Genomic DNA, 15,453 nt, shown 5'->3' with positions numbered 1-15,453 from the left:
AACCATGGCATAGACCAAGGGAGTGAGAATTGACTTGGCTGTCATTGCTGGATTCCAATGAGCCTCCAAGCGCCTTTGGATGATAAAGTTAATGACAAACTTTGAGCTGCTTAGAAGAAAACATACATTTGGGAGTCTGAAAATGCTGATACATAATGGTTTCCTGGTTTCTTTTGATAGAAACAAGTGGAGCAGTTGAACTAAATTTCCCCTCCTGCTCAAAAATAGTAACCAAAGCCTTCCCACTTTCAACCATATCAGAAATTGACTCAATAACAGACTTTCAATGTCATCCTCTCCAGAACACTGAAAAACAGTGATGGCAGAATATTTGGTTTTTTCCCATAATAAGTGTAACCTCTGCTCAAAAATTTGGATGGCTTTTAGATGGCTTTAGTCATCCAGATCAGTGAGGGGTGAGATAAAAAAGAGGCAAGTTTGTAACAGTAATGATGTGTATGAAGGAGAGCACTGCTAACAGCAAGGAGGTGGCACATAGGCAAATACCACTGGAGGAAGGGGAATAATAAACTTGCTGAATGGAGTATCATGGCATCATATTTAATGCAACATTCCTCACTGGATAGAAAATGTTTGACTGGTATTCCCTAATGTTATTTATACATTCACCCTAAGAAAGAGCAGATTCTGAGATCTTCTAAAGTGAATTAAGAGGACAACATTGCATTCACATGGAACTAGGAAAACCAAAATACATATCTTTTTTTATTTGACTATCTACCACATTCTAAAGTTTCTCTTTTAACATTGAACAGAGGTTTTAGGGGTTTATCCCCTTTGTTTCCCCATTATATGTGGAGTATTGCTGTGTTTCTTCCAGCTGAGGGCTGAGACAGCCTCTGAGACTCTCAGAATGAACAGTGCTCCTAAAATTGCTGATGACATTTTTGTACCTGCATAAGAATTTCAAATACACTTCCAAATTCTGCAGCTTTTAATTACTTCACTTCCACCCACTGTCACACACTCAGTATTACAGGCATTCTGAAGTGCTCTTGCAGAAGTGAAGCATCTAAAAGTTCACCACCTGCTCTCTCATGCCCAGTCCCAGCAGCCAGTAATAATCATCTTTACACAAACCCCTAGGGAAAGCAGCACAATCCACAGGATTTCTATTAAAAGGCTACCTAGGGTGGCATCAAGAAAACTTCAGTGTTTAGGGACATTTCTTAAACAAGGCACTTTAGAGATCTAAAGAAGTTTTGGAAACAGAAAGTAGTGAACAGAAATAATCACAGGCTAAAATTCTTGGGTTTCTCTCACATGGAAACTCTATTTAAATCCCCAGCCACATTTAGCTCTCTCTTACCTAAATTTACACCAGCAGCAAATCTTTTGGTGCAAAGGAGAAAAATTTGAGTCAGCAGGACCCTGTCTATAGGAAATACTTTGACATATGGGTATGATTAAGGATAGGGGGTGTCACACTAGATGGAATCATGGCCCCTGCAGTGAGGAGAAAATCGTTACAGAGAAAAGGGGGCTGAAATGAGTTACAGCTCACAAACCACACCCAATTGTGACCAAACAAGAAGTTACCCATCGGAAGTTTATGAAATAATATTTCCTTTTAAAAATCATTATAAAACAATTCTCTGCTCAGGTGAAAGGCCATTTTTGTACAATACCAGCAGCTCAGTTCTATACAGATTTTTATAAGGTTTGACTTATGGTGCAATTAATAGCTTGATCCATTTGTAAAGCAGAGTCAAAATGTCTCTTTTTCAAGAGACTTTTTTTGCTTTAACTTTTGTAAACTGTAAAAATGTCACTGACCACAGAAAAATGAATAATATATTTGTCATGTTGATGTATATGATGTCCTCTTGTCCTGCTTTGCTCTGGTTGAAGTCATAAAAACCAAAGTAGTTAAAGAACTGAAAACTGATTTTGCTTACAAGCTATTGAGGTTAATAATAGGCTTTTGCTGTGATAAACATGTTCCCGATGATACAGTGGTGAACACTGAATGTACACAGTGAAAACAAAAAAGTGATATTTGGAATTATTAAATTGCAATCAAGTAGCATAAACTGGGTAGAATTTCCCATACAAAAAAGAACAGCCAAGTCCTAAAACGTCCTTGAGTTAATAAAGCATCCACAAAGCACTGCCAAATATAAAACATTTTGCAAACTCTCAGTGTTACCATTCTAATTATTCTAATATCATTCTATATTAAAATTATATATAATTGATGTAAGTATTGATAGTGCCCAAAATTTAAGTCTCTCAAAATCAATAAGGTTTGTAAAAATAGGGAAATGATATTGCCACGGCATGCTTGTCGAATTGTTTACTTTTCTTTATCCACAGATCATGAAGGAAGTTCGGAGAGCATTGTGCAATGCATCAGCTGATGACAGTAAACTCTTACTTCTCAGCGCAGTGGGAAGTGTATTCTGTAGTGGCCTAGATTACTCATATTTAATTGGCAGGTTATCCAATGACAGAAGAAAGGAAAGCACTAGGATTGCAGAAGCTATAAGGTGACCCAAGCTTACCTATGATCTCTAAATTATGAAATGCAGTGTGTGATTATGAAGATATTTTTCAGGTCCAAAAGTGTTGTATATTTAAATGTTGATTGCATTCTAATTATAGTCCTGCAAATTTGTTTAGTAAAAAGAAACTTGGACCTTTCCATATTAGATAAGAAAGCACATTTATTCCAGTGCTAATATCCACAGGGATTTCTTTTATTCCAATTCTCGGTATTTAATATTTCAAAGCATTCCTCAAATTCAAATACAGCTTCGTTGTTGTTTTTTCAAATTCAGTATTGCTTCATGTTCTAAAGTGGTTCCTGAAAGGCAGATCTTTTACTTGTTTTAATGTTCATCATTTTCATGAATTTCAGCCCAAATGGGAATCCATGGCTTACTCATATTCTGTTGAAATAGCACTCTGCCTCTGTATTTCAGAGCCTTACTCGAAGGGTCTCCACTCTTCTTCTTAAATTTAAATTACTTAATATATATGTAAATGTAGTTTTATTTTTGTAACTAAAATGTGACTTTCCTTATATATATATCACATCACCTGAATAGAATTCCAGGGTTTATGCCATGCAGTCTGCAAATCAATCTGCACAACACATCACCAAATATTCCCTTATCCACAAGGTAGATTTTTCCAGTATAAATCAACATTATTCCACTAAAGCCAGTGGTATTTCACCAGTTTGTATCAGGAGAGGATTTGGTCCCTTTTTTTTCTCCCCCATTTCCTACAAATAATTATTATTCTTCTGAGAGCTTTAAAACTTTATGCAGCAATTCTATGAAGGAATAGTAAAGATTTTTTTTACAAGATATCTCTACTTTGGACTTATTCGTATAACATAAGATCAGGTTTAGTTATTACACAACATACATTAACCACCAATTATCTTGGTTACAACCACTGCAGATCAGTTTGGATTCTTGGTTTAAAACTTTTGAAATTCTCAAAGTAGCAATTATTTTGAAAGAATTTAAAAGATACTTCTTAAATGTAATAAGTTACAATCTGTTTATAAGATCCTAGCTGTGCTTGAATATCATGAGTGATATTTTTTAAAAGTGAAAGCTTTTGAAGGACACATCCTCATTTTATTTTTTAAATGTGAGGGGGTTTTTAACAATGTGGAACCAAAAAAAAAGTGAGGGAAGAAAATCACTGTTCTTGTTTGAAAACACAGGCACACTCACAGTCCACTAAAGATACAAATTTAATATTATTCTTGTAAAAATTGTGCAGTTAGGTATTATTATATATGCTTACATTTATTTGCACACATCTAATATACAGGTATACTTACCAATTCAACATTTAAATTAATACAAGCCAGACTGTGATAGTCAGTTTTTCCACCCTTGGACTTACAGAACACTCTTGAAATACTGGTACAATGTACTGCTCCTTGTCAAGAATGTCGGCTTCAGGCCCACTGAAAATAGATTTTTATTGTACTTCTGGAAACAATACCCTATGTTTTCCATTTAGCACTCTCTGTGCTTTCTGTGAACAAAGGACTCAACTCATGGAAAATACACTGTAATAAGAGAAGAAAAAGTGTGCATTGCTTTTTCAGTGGTTTAGATGTCCTAAAACACATCCACGGATCTCTGCCTCCACTGCTTTACATCAAGGTAGACGTGTATCAAAACGAAATGGAACTCTTGGTTACCATGTGTTTCCACTTGCCAAAGCGTGGCTCTCCTATACCGGTCACAAGTTACAGCTGGAGTTTCAATCCCCATCAAGTCTCCTCTCCCATGCAGGGTTTATTCATTGGTGGTGCTGTGTCCTCGGCCACTGCCAGCGGGGTTTGCAATAAACAGATGTGTGGCACTGCAGCTCCTCTGCAGGCACTGGTCACAGATCCATCACAGATCCATCACCGATCCATGACAGACCCACCAGCCTGAGCTGCCACCATCCACACTCCCTCCCAGAGCAGGGAAAAGGCAGACAGGCTGCACAGTGTGGCCTGCAGAGCCCTGGGATCAACACACTCCCTGGAAGGCATTCCCAGCACCGAGCTCACACCATCATCTGGGCAGCGTTGTGGCACCCGAGCCTCACCACTCTGGGTGTGCTCAGAAGAAAACAGACCAGGACAAATTTACTTGTTCAGCTTCTTTACAGCCCTGGATGTACTTAAAAGCACTGACCAGCAGCAAGAGCCTGAAATGGTGCAGAGGTGTCTGAGCATCCCAGTGTGTTCGATGGTCAGCTTCCCAGATATCCTCTAGCCAAACCAGCAGCCTTCTGCAGACACATTTTCCTATCTTTAAGCATCTGGATCTACTGTGCAACAACAGCTGCAATCTGAAATCCTTTTCAAAGACTGCTTTGAATTGAAACAATTATCTTGTAGCCCAGAAACTCCATGTGTGAACTTACAGTTTGGAGACCTGGAAACATGCCAGGTTCAGGGTAGAGAGGTGACCCACTGAAACAACGCACCAAAGAGGAAACAAAGATAAATGTAGTGCTGGTCACTGCGGCTTCTGGAGACCAAAGGCAGGCATTTGCTCCTGTCATAATCTCCCAATATTGTAGCCTTCCACTCCATCCTATACGTAGCATGTTGCACACCCATCTGTTTTACCATCATCTGTGCTCCCCATTCTTCCCTCATGACAGAGGCTTGCTGTACCCTCTCAATGTTATCTTCCACTCTCTCCCCATCTCCAGGTCCTCCCTTCCTTGCTCACTCATATGAAGACTTCTTTCAACCTTTCCCCTCCATTAACGTGTTCTGCTTTGTTCTTCCTCCACATTATCTGTTTCCTCTCCACATCCCTAATTGCTTTTCCATATTCACTTCCAGTCCTGTTTATCACCATGATTCCTGCTTTTCTCCACAACACTGTTTTTATCTGCCTCCACATAGTCCTCAGATTTACTGCCACCATTTATCCTTCGTTTGCTTTCTTTTTACCTATCATTCATCACATCCCTGTTCCTAACTGTGGTCCTACCTGGAAGGCTTACGTAACTACTGAGGTTCTCAAAATTCTGGAATTAGTGAGGTGCAATGATCCAGTCACAACTCAGTCATAAACTACCAAAGAAATAATGAGATAAGGGAACAGCATTGTTTCTGCAATGAAAATAAACCACAACTCTCCTTAACTCTGCTCTCCTCTAGACAGAAATAGGCTTGAACAGACAAAAACAATGTTCCTTATTTCACTCTCTTTGTCTTGACAGTGATCTCCTGGTTTATTACTGTGAACAGAGCTACATCAATTCTCTATTTTCCCATGGTCAAAAATTAACTCCTTACTAGAGGTCTTGAAAACCAGACTGTATTAATTGAAAATTTAATGCTGGGTCATCTCAGACTCTTTGTCCTCATTTAAAATACAGCCAGTGCCCCTGCACTTCTGCCCACCTGCCACATGGGCTCTCTAACCTGCAGGGCCCACCTGTGCTCAGGTACAGAGGCGTGGATCCTTTTGGCCTCAGTGGAAGAGCAGCAACTCATCAAAGGCCACATTTGACAAAATTTTCTTTCCTAAAATCTGTCAGCAAAGATGCACTCTGTATCTAATAAATACCCAGTGCAGGGACAGAATCTCCTCTTTTGCTTGGAATTTGATTTATCCATGTATTTTTTCTAAAGTAACTGAGCATCTCATTTTCCTCCATATACCTGCTGTGCACTGAGCTGCTGGAGCCCATAATTTGCCCACAATTACACTCTTGCTTTTTTTCTAATTGGAGTAAAGGCTGTTCCATTCAACAGATGTCTTTCCACAGTTGCTGGTAGGTAACTTATTTAAAAGATCTCCTCATTGCACAGAATTTAACATATTCCAGTTCGTTCATCCAGATAAATCTGATGGCATTTAACTTCCCTGTTATTTCTCATCACATTTACTGGGGTAGTCAGGCAAGGGCATCTGCTTTGTAATGGCTTTGCTGAAGATTTTTGCAATGAAGACCCAACAGATCACTTGCCCTGTTCAGACATTTCTCTCTGTGACTCCCCTTTGCACATCTTGTTCTTTCTGCTGGTGTGCCATAAACATTGACAATCTCCCAGTCCTCTGATGGGACTTGCAGTAACCTTTGACACAGAATCTTAAGAGAACTTTTTGAAAAAAATAAATATTCAGTGATCCACCTATGAGTGTCCTGTCTTTCACACTGTAATATTTCATCAGTAGCCAAACTGGGTCCATCCCAGCCAACTGTGGAGCAAACCAAGAAGTGTCATGTGTACAAACTCAGGAGCTACTGGTCCAGAAGTAAAACTAAACCCAATCAAACCTTTCTGCAAAAAGTACAACACTCAGTGCAATCCACTTAATCAGGTCATATACAACATACACAAAACTATACAATAGCCCAGGTACTCAGAAAGATTAAATAACTAAAAATAAGCAAACTTTTCCATGTGCAAACTAGGAAGTATCTTGCAGTTCTGACCTCATAAAACTGGGCATTTGTTGTGTTCTTCTGTGGTTCTAATTTGTTTTCAGATTAAGTACTTTAAACTTGGGTATTTATGTGTTACTTCTGTATTCAAGACCTTTCTTTTATTTTTTATTTTAGGGATTTTGTAAAAGCTTTTATTCAGTTTAAGAAGCCAATTGTGGTTGCTATCAACGGCCCTGCTCTGGGGTTAGGAGCTTCTATTTTACCACTCTGTGATATCGTTTGGGCAAGTGAGAAGGCTTGGTTTCAGACACCATATGCAACAATCCGACTCACTCCAGCTGGCTGCTCATCATACACATTCCCACAAATTCTGGGTGTTGCACTGGTAAGGTTTCCTACCTCAAACTGCTGAAGAACCTTTAATAAATTCCTGTTCTTCTTTCTCTCTTTAAAAAGTAAACAATTTTCTTAATTGTCTTTAATGGAAATCTGTGGAAAGTTCATCTAATCACTACCAACTTCTTATCACAAAATAACCTCAGAATTCAATGTACACCACCTGCTGTACACAAGAAAGATTGGACACAAGTTAAAAAAGCAAAGATTGTCAACATCATGGTAGAAAAGTGAAGAAATACATTAGCAGAATAACCTTGCAGAGTAGTTGTCTGCATTGTGTTAGGGGTGGGCAGAAATACAGCCAGATGCAGCTCTCTGCTCTTTAAAGATAATCCACAATGATTCCAGTAAGACTGTTTAGCTTTTACCAGTATAATAAATCAGAATTTGCCCCACAAATATTTCCTACTGGATTCCATGGCTCTCGACACAGTATCACTGACAGTTACTCCTGTAAGATCAGCAATAGAGATTCACCATGCATGCCAGCACATTTCTTTTAAATGAAACCCATGCTGTGCTCTGGCCACCTGCACAATCCTTAAATAGCTACTGAAACTCCTTTTAAAGTATTTTGCAGTATGGAAAGATACAGAAGAACATTTGTAATTTAATCATAAAAACAGCAGGCAAGTATGAGAAAAATTTTAAGGGAATTACAACCCAAGATTACCAGAATCTTTTGGTTCCACAGGCAAATGAAATGTTGTTCTGTGGGAGAAAGCTGACAGCACAGGAAGCCTGCAGCAGAGGACTGGTGTCACAAGTATTTTGGCCGACAACATTTAGCCAAGAAGTGATGCTACGAGTGAAAGAGATGGCATCCTGCAGTGCAGTGGTAAGAAATCAAACTCCTTCATTAAATGGCATTTCACAGAGGTAAGGTGCGCTCCCAAGGCTCGTCACATGTGGGCCCTCAGTTTCCACAACCACACCTGTGAAAGAAGGCTGACATCAGGAAACCTGGATAGGGATCGGTGAGGTTGTGTGGTTCCTCATTTTTCAGGTGCAGGGTGGGTTATTTCCTTTTCCCATCTTTACATTTATTCAATGTGAGTGTCACCTCCTTGCCCCAGATTTTGAAAGGGGCTTTTAGGACAGGTTTCTTTCATGAAGGTGTAACAGTCTGGAACTATACAACTGTACTGGGAAACCTCTGTAGGGCCCGTAAGAAAACAGATTTGCCTTTCAGTTTGTCCTGGCCTACCATGTTTCAGCTGAGTCTGCCTTCTTTTCTGCACCTGCACAGTTCCTGCTGCTGCAGAATGTTCTACACAGCACCCCAGAAGGGTAGGATAGTGCCAGCTAAACTCTGCTGTGAAGGAGAGGTGAGATCCAGACAAGAGGGATTTGAACACAGTCTGGTCACAGTGTATTATAACTTTCCTTTTGCGTACACAACAGTTGAAAGAAAATCCTTTCCTATCTTTACTTCCTAGGGGTTTTTCCCCTCAGGCAGATATACTCCTATTCTGGGCATATCCTTGTTTAAAAAACATGCAGTGAAGAAAGTGATACTGGCTGCAATAAAACTGCAGTAATTAAAGTGAAAATTGTTATCGTTTCTTGCTATATTTCCTATGCCTGAAACTGTCTCAGCATCCCTCAGTTTCATTTAAAAGATCTGCTGTAAAAGGAGGTAGAGACACAAGAGATTTTTAATTAAACAAAGTGTAGATTAGATCTCAGAGAAGACATTGAGAATGAAACTCTCTGGAAATGTAGCAGAATTTTATTTGATGATGCTGCTATAACATGTATTATTTGAGTTGGGAAAACCTCTGGGCCTTACTGTGAAATCTTCCTTCCCTCACTGCTATTGGCTGCCCATGAAATTTTCTCAAGACCCTTTAGGAAAACTGGTGCTGACTTGTGGACAAAGATAAACCTCCAAAGACTTGTTCACAAACAAACCACAAAAAATACACAGGCCCCTTGATTTGCAATGAACACCATTTACTTGAGTTAAAGACAAATACTACTTTGCAATAGCAGTGTTGAAACCTGCAACAGGGAGGAACTGGGCTTAACATGAAGGTGTTGAGAAAGCTGAGTGAAAAGACTGCACCTCCCTTCCCACAGAGCACTGTATTAGTTATATTAAATCTTCTGTCCTCAGAAAATCAGTAATGTAGGAATTATTAATGGGTTTGTCTGACTAGTTGAGTTCCTTGTGAGATACATACTGGTGTTGTATATTTCAAAATTAATTTTAAAGGAATCAACCTCAATGTGTTTAAACATGGGTCTTGGAAAAATGAGCTGAACTATGGGAGCAACCATGGACCTGCAGTTCATGCCTTGTAGAACTTGCTACAATTACTAAGGGCTTGAGATTGCACATTCTCTTGCAAAGATCTCTGGTGATTTGTTGTATCTGCCAAGTAAATCTAACTCCAGAACACAGTCAGAGGGTGCTTCTTTTGCTCAGCACCATTCTTTTATAAAATATTTCACTTTCATAAAAATGTAAGTAAATAGGCTTTAACAGGGTTTTGCAGTAAAGGCCCTTTCTTATTTTCTGTTTTGATAAGGAAATAATACATGAGGGAAAATTGTTAAAGATGATGGACATCCACATTTGGGTTTCCAACATGTCTAACCTTAAAGGCCCCCTTCCAGAAAACAGGTAGCCAGTATATTGTGCCTCACACATTTTCATTTCAATGTGAGGGAGGTCAGCTCTTTCTTGTGCTTCATGGCAGACCTTCAATTAATCTAAAGTACTTCAGAATCCCTCATTCTTTAAAAACCTGGCACTAACCCATCAACCTCAATTCTTAAAGATGCTGACTATCAGCAAGTGGAGTTGTGGCTATAAATCAATTGTAATTTCTGGGCCCAAAGAAGTTATTTAGATTGTAAAACAGAGTCAGTAGTCTAAAAATGCTGTTCACGCCATTATCCATAGCAATTTTCTCAGATTCAAAATAAAATACTGAGTCGTATTTTGACTTTAGGTATTGGAAGAGTCCAAATGTCTCGTGCGGAGCTTCCTGAAATCTGGACTTGAAGATGTGAACGAGAAAGAGTGTCAGATGTTAAAACAGCTGTGGAGTTCTTCCAAAGGACTGGATTCATTATTCAGCTACTTGCAAGACAAAATTTATGAAGTCTGATGTCTTGGCCTAACTTAAAGAGAGATTGCTCCAGTTGTGACCAGAGTCAGACATGACTGTGTTTGAGAAGCAGAGGCAATGCATCAGTGAGGAATTTGTGACAGTGATCCCAGTGCCTGTGGCTGTGTGGATTTCCTTGTGAGCTACACAGCTGCTTGCAGCCGGTTTGATTTTGTGTAACCAAGACGTGGGCAGGCGTTCAGTGCACATAACCTGTGCAGAGGCTGCATCTTTCACATTGCTCATCCACATCCAACTCTACATTCCATGTGCTGAGAAGCACCACTGAGGCCCAGCAAGGCTCACCCACCTGTAAGGGTTTATTTTGTCTGTCCTTCTTAACTTATTCTTGCTGTTGCAGCACATCTGGGCTGACACAGAGGGCTCAGTCTAAAATCTGGGTCAGCACGACCTTTCGTAGACCCAAAAACCATACATTAGAAATATGTTAATTATTTTTTCTAAGTTCTAACAGTTTAATGGAAAAATCTGATAATTTATATGTATAATATGTAAAGTTAGTTTACAAAAACAACTAGAATTTTTTTCTTTGTTGAATTTATTTAACTTATTTATTTTGTGTTCATATTCAGCTGTTTATTGATCACAGATCTTATTTTCATATTTCCCTTGAATGAATTAGTAGCATCACATGAGAATGCAAACACAATTTTAGCAGCAAACTGAGTAGAAAAATAAAGAATATACAGAAAACCCCCAGAATGTTGTGGGCAGCAAACGAAACAGCCACGTGCATGCTCCTCTATGTGTGAAATTGTCCAAAAAATGTATGAAACAGATTCATTTGCCAGGGTTAAGAGAAAAAAAGTGGATTCTGACACAGTGAGTCCCCCTTAAGTCTCTCTTCACTTTCTGCCTTCTTGAGGAGCACTGAAGGGCTCGCCAACGAGATGCTTTATTTAAGTTTACTATATTCCTGTTAGCCGGATATCAGTAACAGGGTGAGTGGTGCCGTTCCGTGGCATCGTACTGTTTTTCAGGTTTAAACACCCCTTTTGGTCTGAAGTCTAAAAGCAAATCCTTATGAGCCTTAGTCTAGTTGCCTGATTCCTCAGGTGTGAGATAATTTCTGCTCTGGAGGCCTTTGGGTGTGGGCCAGCAGTTTATACAAGGTGCTAGGCATTTGAACTAAGTGGGGGCAGAGGTTTTGTTTTGCTTTTCCCAGCTCTCCACATCTGGCCACCCCACCACCTGTTACAAGAACTTATGGCTATCCATAAAAGCAGTCCACAATAAACAAGAAAAATCCAATCTGCTCTTTTCGAATGTGATCCTAGTACTGTTCAGTGACACTGACTGACTTCTGAACACTGGATCTCTCTCAGTTCTTTCCTGCTATGGGCAGTTCATGTGGAAAGGACAGGAGCATGCTCTGAGACTTCACCTGCCATTATAGTACGCCCAAATTGAAACCTCTTGAAGCAGAAACTTTGCACATTTGTTTGCTTTGTAATTTGTGCACTTGCTCTTCATCCTTGAGCTCAGTGACTTATTATGGTTTAAACCTCTGCAAATGAGGCTGCTCAGCTTTCTCCCTCTTAGTATTTCCATAAAGAGTTTCAACAAAGCCTTTGTAAAGTTAACGAACAGGTGATTACAGTAAACAGTAGCCTTCAACACATTCACGTAACATTTCATTTTCCACAAATAATTAGAAGTGCTGTTTTTATGCCCTAATTGTACCACTGAATTTTAAGGAAATCATTACCCTAAATGCAGAAGTTCTCATGGAAATTCTTCATTAAAAAGACAGAATCTGGCTTCTAAGTAGCCGGTTTAAAATGTTTTTTAAAAAAAACTTATCAAAACCATTAGCTTATTTGAAAATGACTGAAAGAGAGCTCTTTCAATAACTATTTGAAGTGATGGATGCACCACTTGTTTTATACCAACACTTGCTTTTGTCTACAACCTGCCAGCAGTGCCGCAGGGTGCGTTGGATCAAGGCCTCGGGCCCCGGCATGGCAGGTGCACACGGAGTCACCTGGAAAAAGAGGGATCACCCAAGTGAAAACCACTCTCACACACACACACGTTTGCACAATCAGGCCTCCAGCATATACCTTCAGAAAAAGAGAAAAAAGGCAATGGAAAGTACCACGATTCCTCAATTTCCTTTATTTCCTTTATTCCCGTCCAGAGAGCCATAAGTCCTAGTCATGTGTTAATAAGATATTAGAAGTTTATTTCAATACTATGCTTAGTTTTTGTAGATAAATATAGCAAGATTGCTCAGCAATGTGAAGGAATGCGTTCCGAATGAGATTTGCAAACAGAGAAGAATCTTACGTTGTTGGATCTTTTAAACTGCACCATTTCATCTGAATTTTCAGATATCTGTATCTTAGCATTTTTTATGACAAAGGAATGGTTGAAATACATTTTCTATAATTATTTTTCCATTAAAGCAAGCGCTAACCATAGTTAACATTTTTAATTATTCATATCTATACAGTTACAATCTAGTTTTCATGGAATCTATTTTCCCTTCAAAAAAGAATAATAACAATGTTGAAAGCTTCTTTTCCAGTATTTAAATATCAGAATCTGAATTTTCTCTTGTGTTTCTATCCTTACTAGGTATTCAGATATCTAGATGTACTGTACATATTAGTCTGGGTACCTTTACTAATATTCACAGTATTTAAGATTAAAAATGCAATTTGTTGTTTGAGTATGTTATTTTATTCTTGTGTAAATTGTTTTGTACAATCTTTAAAAATCTACAGTTTTGCATTTGTAGATATTAAAGGTAAGCAATTTATTTTGTGTTGTCCTGCATGTATATTTTTGCTGTAGATAAGTGTTGCTTAGTTTACTATTTCAGTACATTTCTGTTTAAATAAATAAGCTTACGAACTTTAATACAGTATATATTTTCAAAATATAAACTTTTATATTTCTGTGGTAGGTTAGGGTATGCGTTTTAGGCAATCTTTTTCACTACTATGAACTGTTCTTTTAATCTATAATATAATGGTTTTGTGCCAATAGTTTTTCATTAGAATGAAATGCTCTTTTAATGCTAGGGATGAACAGACAATTTTGGTTGGGGTTTCTTTTATTTTTGGTTTTGGGTTTTTTAATTATTTTGCCAGCCTTTACAGTTTTAAATATAATTTATAAATGTATTGCATTTGTGAATAAGCCTTACCATTAGGTACAAGAAATCTTTAAAGCTGCATAATTGCTTATGTAGCACTAAGGACTTCCCCAAATAATTGCTGTAAGAAAGTTAGCAAATCAGAGTACAGGGCCTTAAGTTTTTCTTGTGAAAAGGATAATACGGGTTGTTTCTTTTGAACAACATAGGTAGACTTGTCAGCATGGGCTTTGTTATATATAAACTGTGCATTTGTGCTCCCAACCATGGTAGTTTAATCTCAGGCTTTGTGTGGCTGGGTCTATAAAAGTCAAATCTGGCTAAAGCCAGCACTCTTTAGGAGACACTAAAGAAGTTTACATAAGAGACTTATAGACAATCTTATCATAGTACATTTGGGTACTTGGTATCCTCGATGTGTTATCTGTGTCTGCCCAATTAACCGTATGTTTTAAGCCATATTAAATCTCTTTACTGCTATTTTAAATACTACACTGAAAGTCATTCACTAGCTTGCTTGCTCACAGACAGGATTTCGAATTTTAGTGAATAAAAATATTATGCCTTCCATAAAAACAAAGGACCAAAGAATTGCATTATTCTAACAAAGCATTAGTTCCTTTGCCAGTGAACTAGTTTGACATTTGTACCGAAGATCAAATAGTCTCTTTCTGCTTCAAACACTGCGTTCTCATCCATGTCAGGTGTAAGGGGGAAAAGATGTATCCACTGAGCTATTGGGAAAGGAGTGATGTTCAGCTGGGATGGCATGTCTATTGGTAAGGCTTATTACCAAACCTCTGAGATGAAGCAAAGAACCAAAAATTCACAAGTTATGTCAATGTAAATTTATTTTCAGAACTTGCACAAATAATTAATTGTAGAACTTTGCAAATTAGGCCCTTAAGTTATTTTGTCAGAATGCCATGGAACAGACTAAAACAGTTTCTAATATTTGTAATGATGAGTACATATTATAATATTATAAGGGTACAGGCACCCCTATATCACAGTGTTGTAAATATTTTCTGAAACTGGTACAGTACTGAGGGACTTGTATCTTCTGATATATCAAATATTGACTGTCTAGATCAAATTGTACACAATTTATTTGTTGATGGTCCTGTAACTAGTGTATGGACACATTTCTGGGTGCCTTAGAAGTTGTATTTTTCATGTGTGTTAATATGCAGTATTTATACATTGTGAGAAGCTGCTTTGAATAAAAACGTTGAAACTTCATTTCAATGCAGTGATTTTCAGTTTTACATAATCAGAATGAACGTGATAAGTGGTAGCCATTATATATGATAATGCTATTCATGGGCTCCTGCCTTTCCAAAGAGACCAGGCATACAGTGGGCTTTTCAAAAGAGATTTTTTTTTTTAAATGGCAAAACCCAGGGCACTAAGACACACTGCAATAAGAACTCTCTGAAATCAATTATGATCCATTTCAATTACCATTTCTTGATCAAATCATAGAAAACCACCAAGAACTGTCTCACAAACACACTTCTAAGGACACCTTCTCCACTGTTATCGCTTCCACTATTTGCTATTGCACATCACCTAAAATATTCCTGCCCAGAGCCAGCTGTTGCATGCAGGATTTTGGCTCCACATGAGGGAACTGGATTTTGAAGTGGTGTTTTTCAGGAAGGCCAAGATTCAGCCCAGCCCCAGCCTGGTGCAGGAGAAGGTGGATCAGCCTGTGGTCCCCCCCCATGGCTCCAGACAACATTTCTGCCAGGGGCTCTTGTGTACCAGGGGATCCTTTGCCCGTAGCGTCCATGAATGCTGTTTCCAATCACATATCTCCCATGGTTAGAAGAGTAATTGTAAATTACTTCTGCCTGGGGCAGAAAAGGAAGGATATTTTTACAGAGAGCCAGGGTTAGCCAACCCAGC

General features: G+C 38.5%; 1 protein-coding gene across 1 annotated transcript in view; it reads left to right on the top strand.

The window, feature by feature from the left end:
- Positions 1-14,784, top strand: part of CDYL2 (chromodomain Y like 2) — a 58,565-nt gene extending 43,781 nt beyond the window's left edge. The window contains exons 4-7 of the mRNA XM_042027153.1: positions 2,338-2,510; positions 7,075-7,285; positions 7,994-8,137; positions 10,260-14,784. Coding sequence (XP_041883087.1) covers positions 2,338-2,510; positions 7,075-7,285; positions 7,994-8,137; positions 10,260-10,418 — 687 coding nt within the window. The 3' untranslated portion in view covers positions 10,419-14,784. The remainder of the gene's footprint in view (positions 1-2,337; positions 2,511-7,074; positions 7,286-7,993; positions 8,138-10,259) is intronic.
- The last annotated feature ends 669 nt before the right edge of the window (positions 14,785-15,453 follow it).

The sequence above is a fragment of the Corvus kubaryi genome, unplaced genomic scaffold, assembly GCF_017639235.1.
Source record: "Corvus kubaryi isolate FWS band 111438036 unplaced genomic scaffold, C.kubaryi_AGA036_p1.0 37300, whole genome shotgun sequence".
Taxonomy (NCBI): domain Eukaryota; kingdom Metazoa; phylum Chordata; class Aves; order Passeriformes; family Corvidae; genus Corvus; species Corvus kubaryi.
This window is presented reverse-complemented; position numbering and strand designations above follow the sequence as displayed.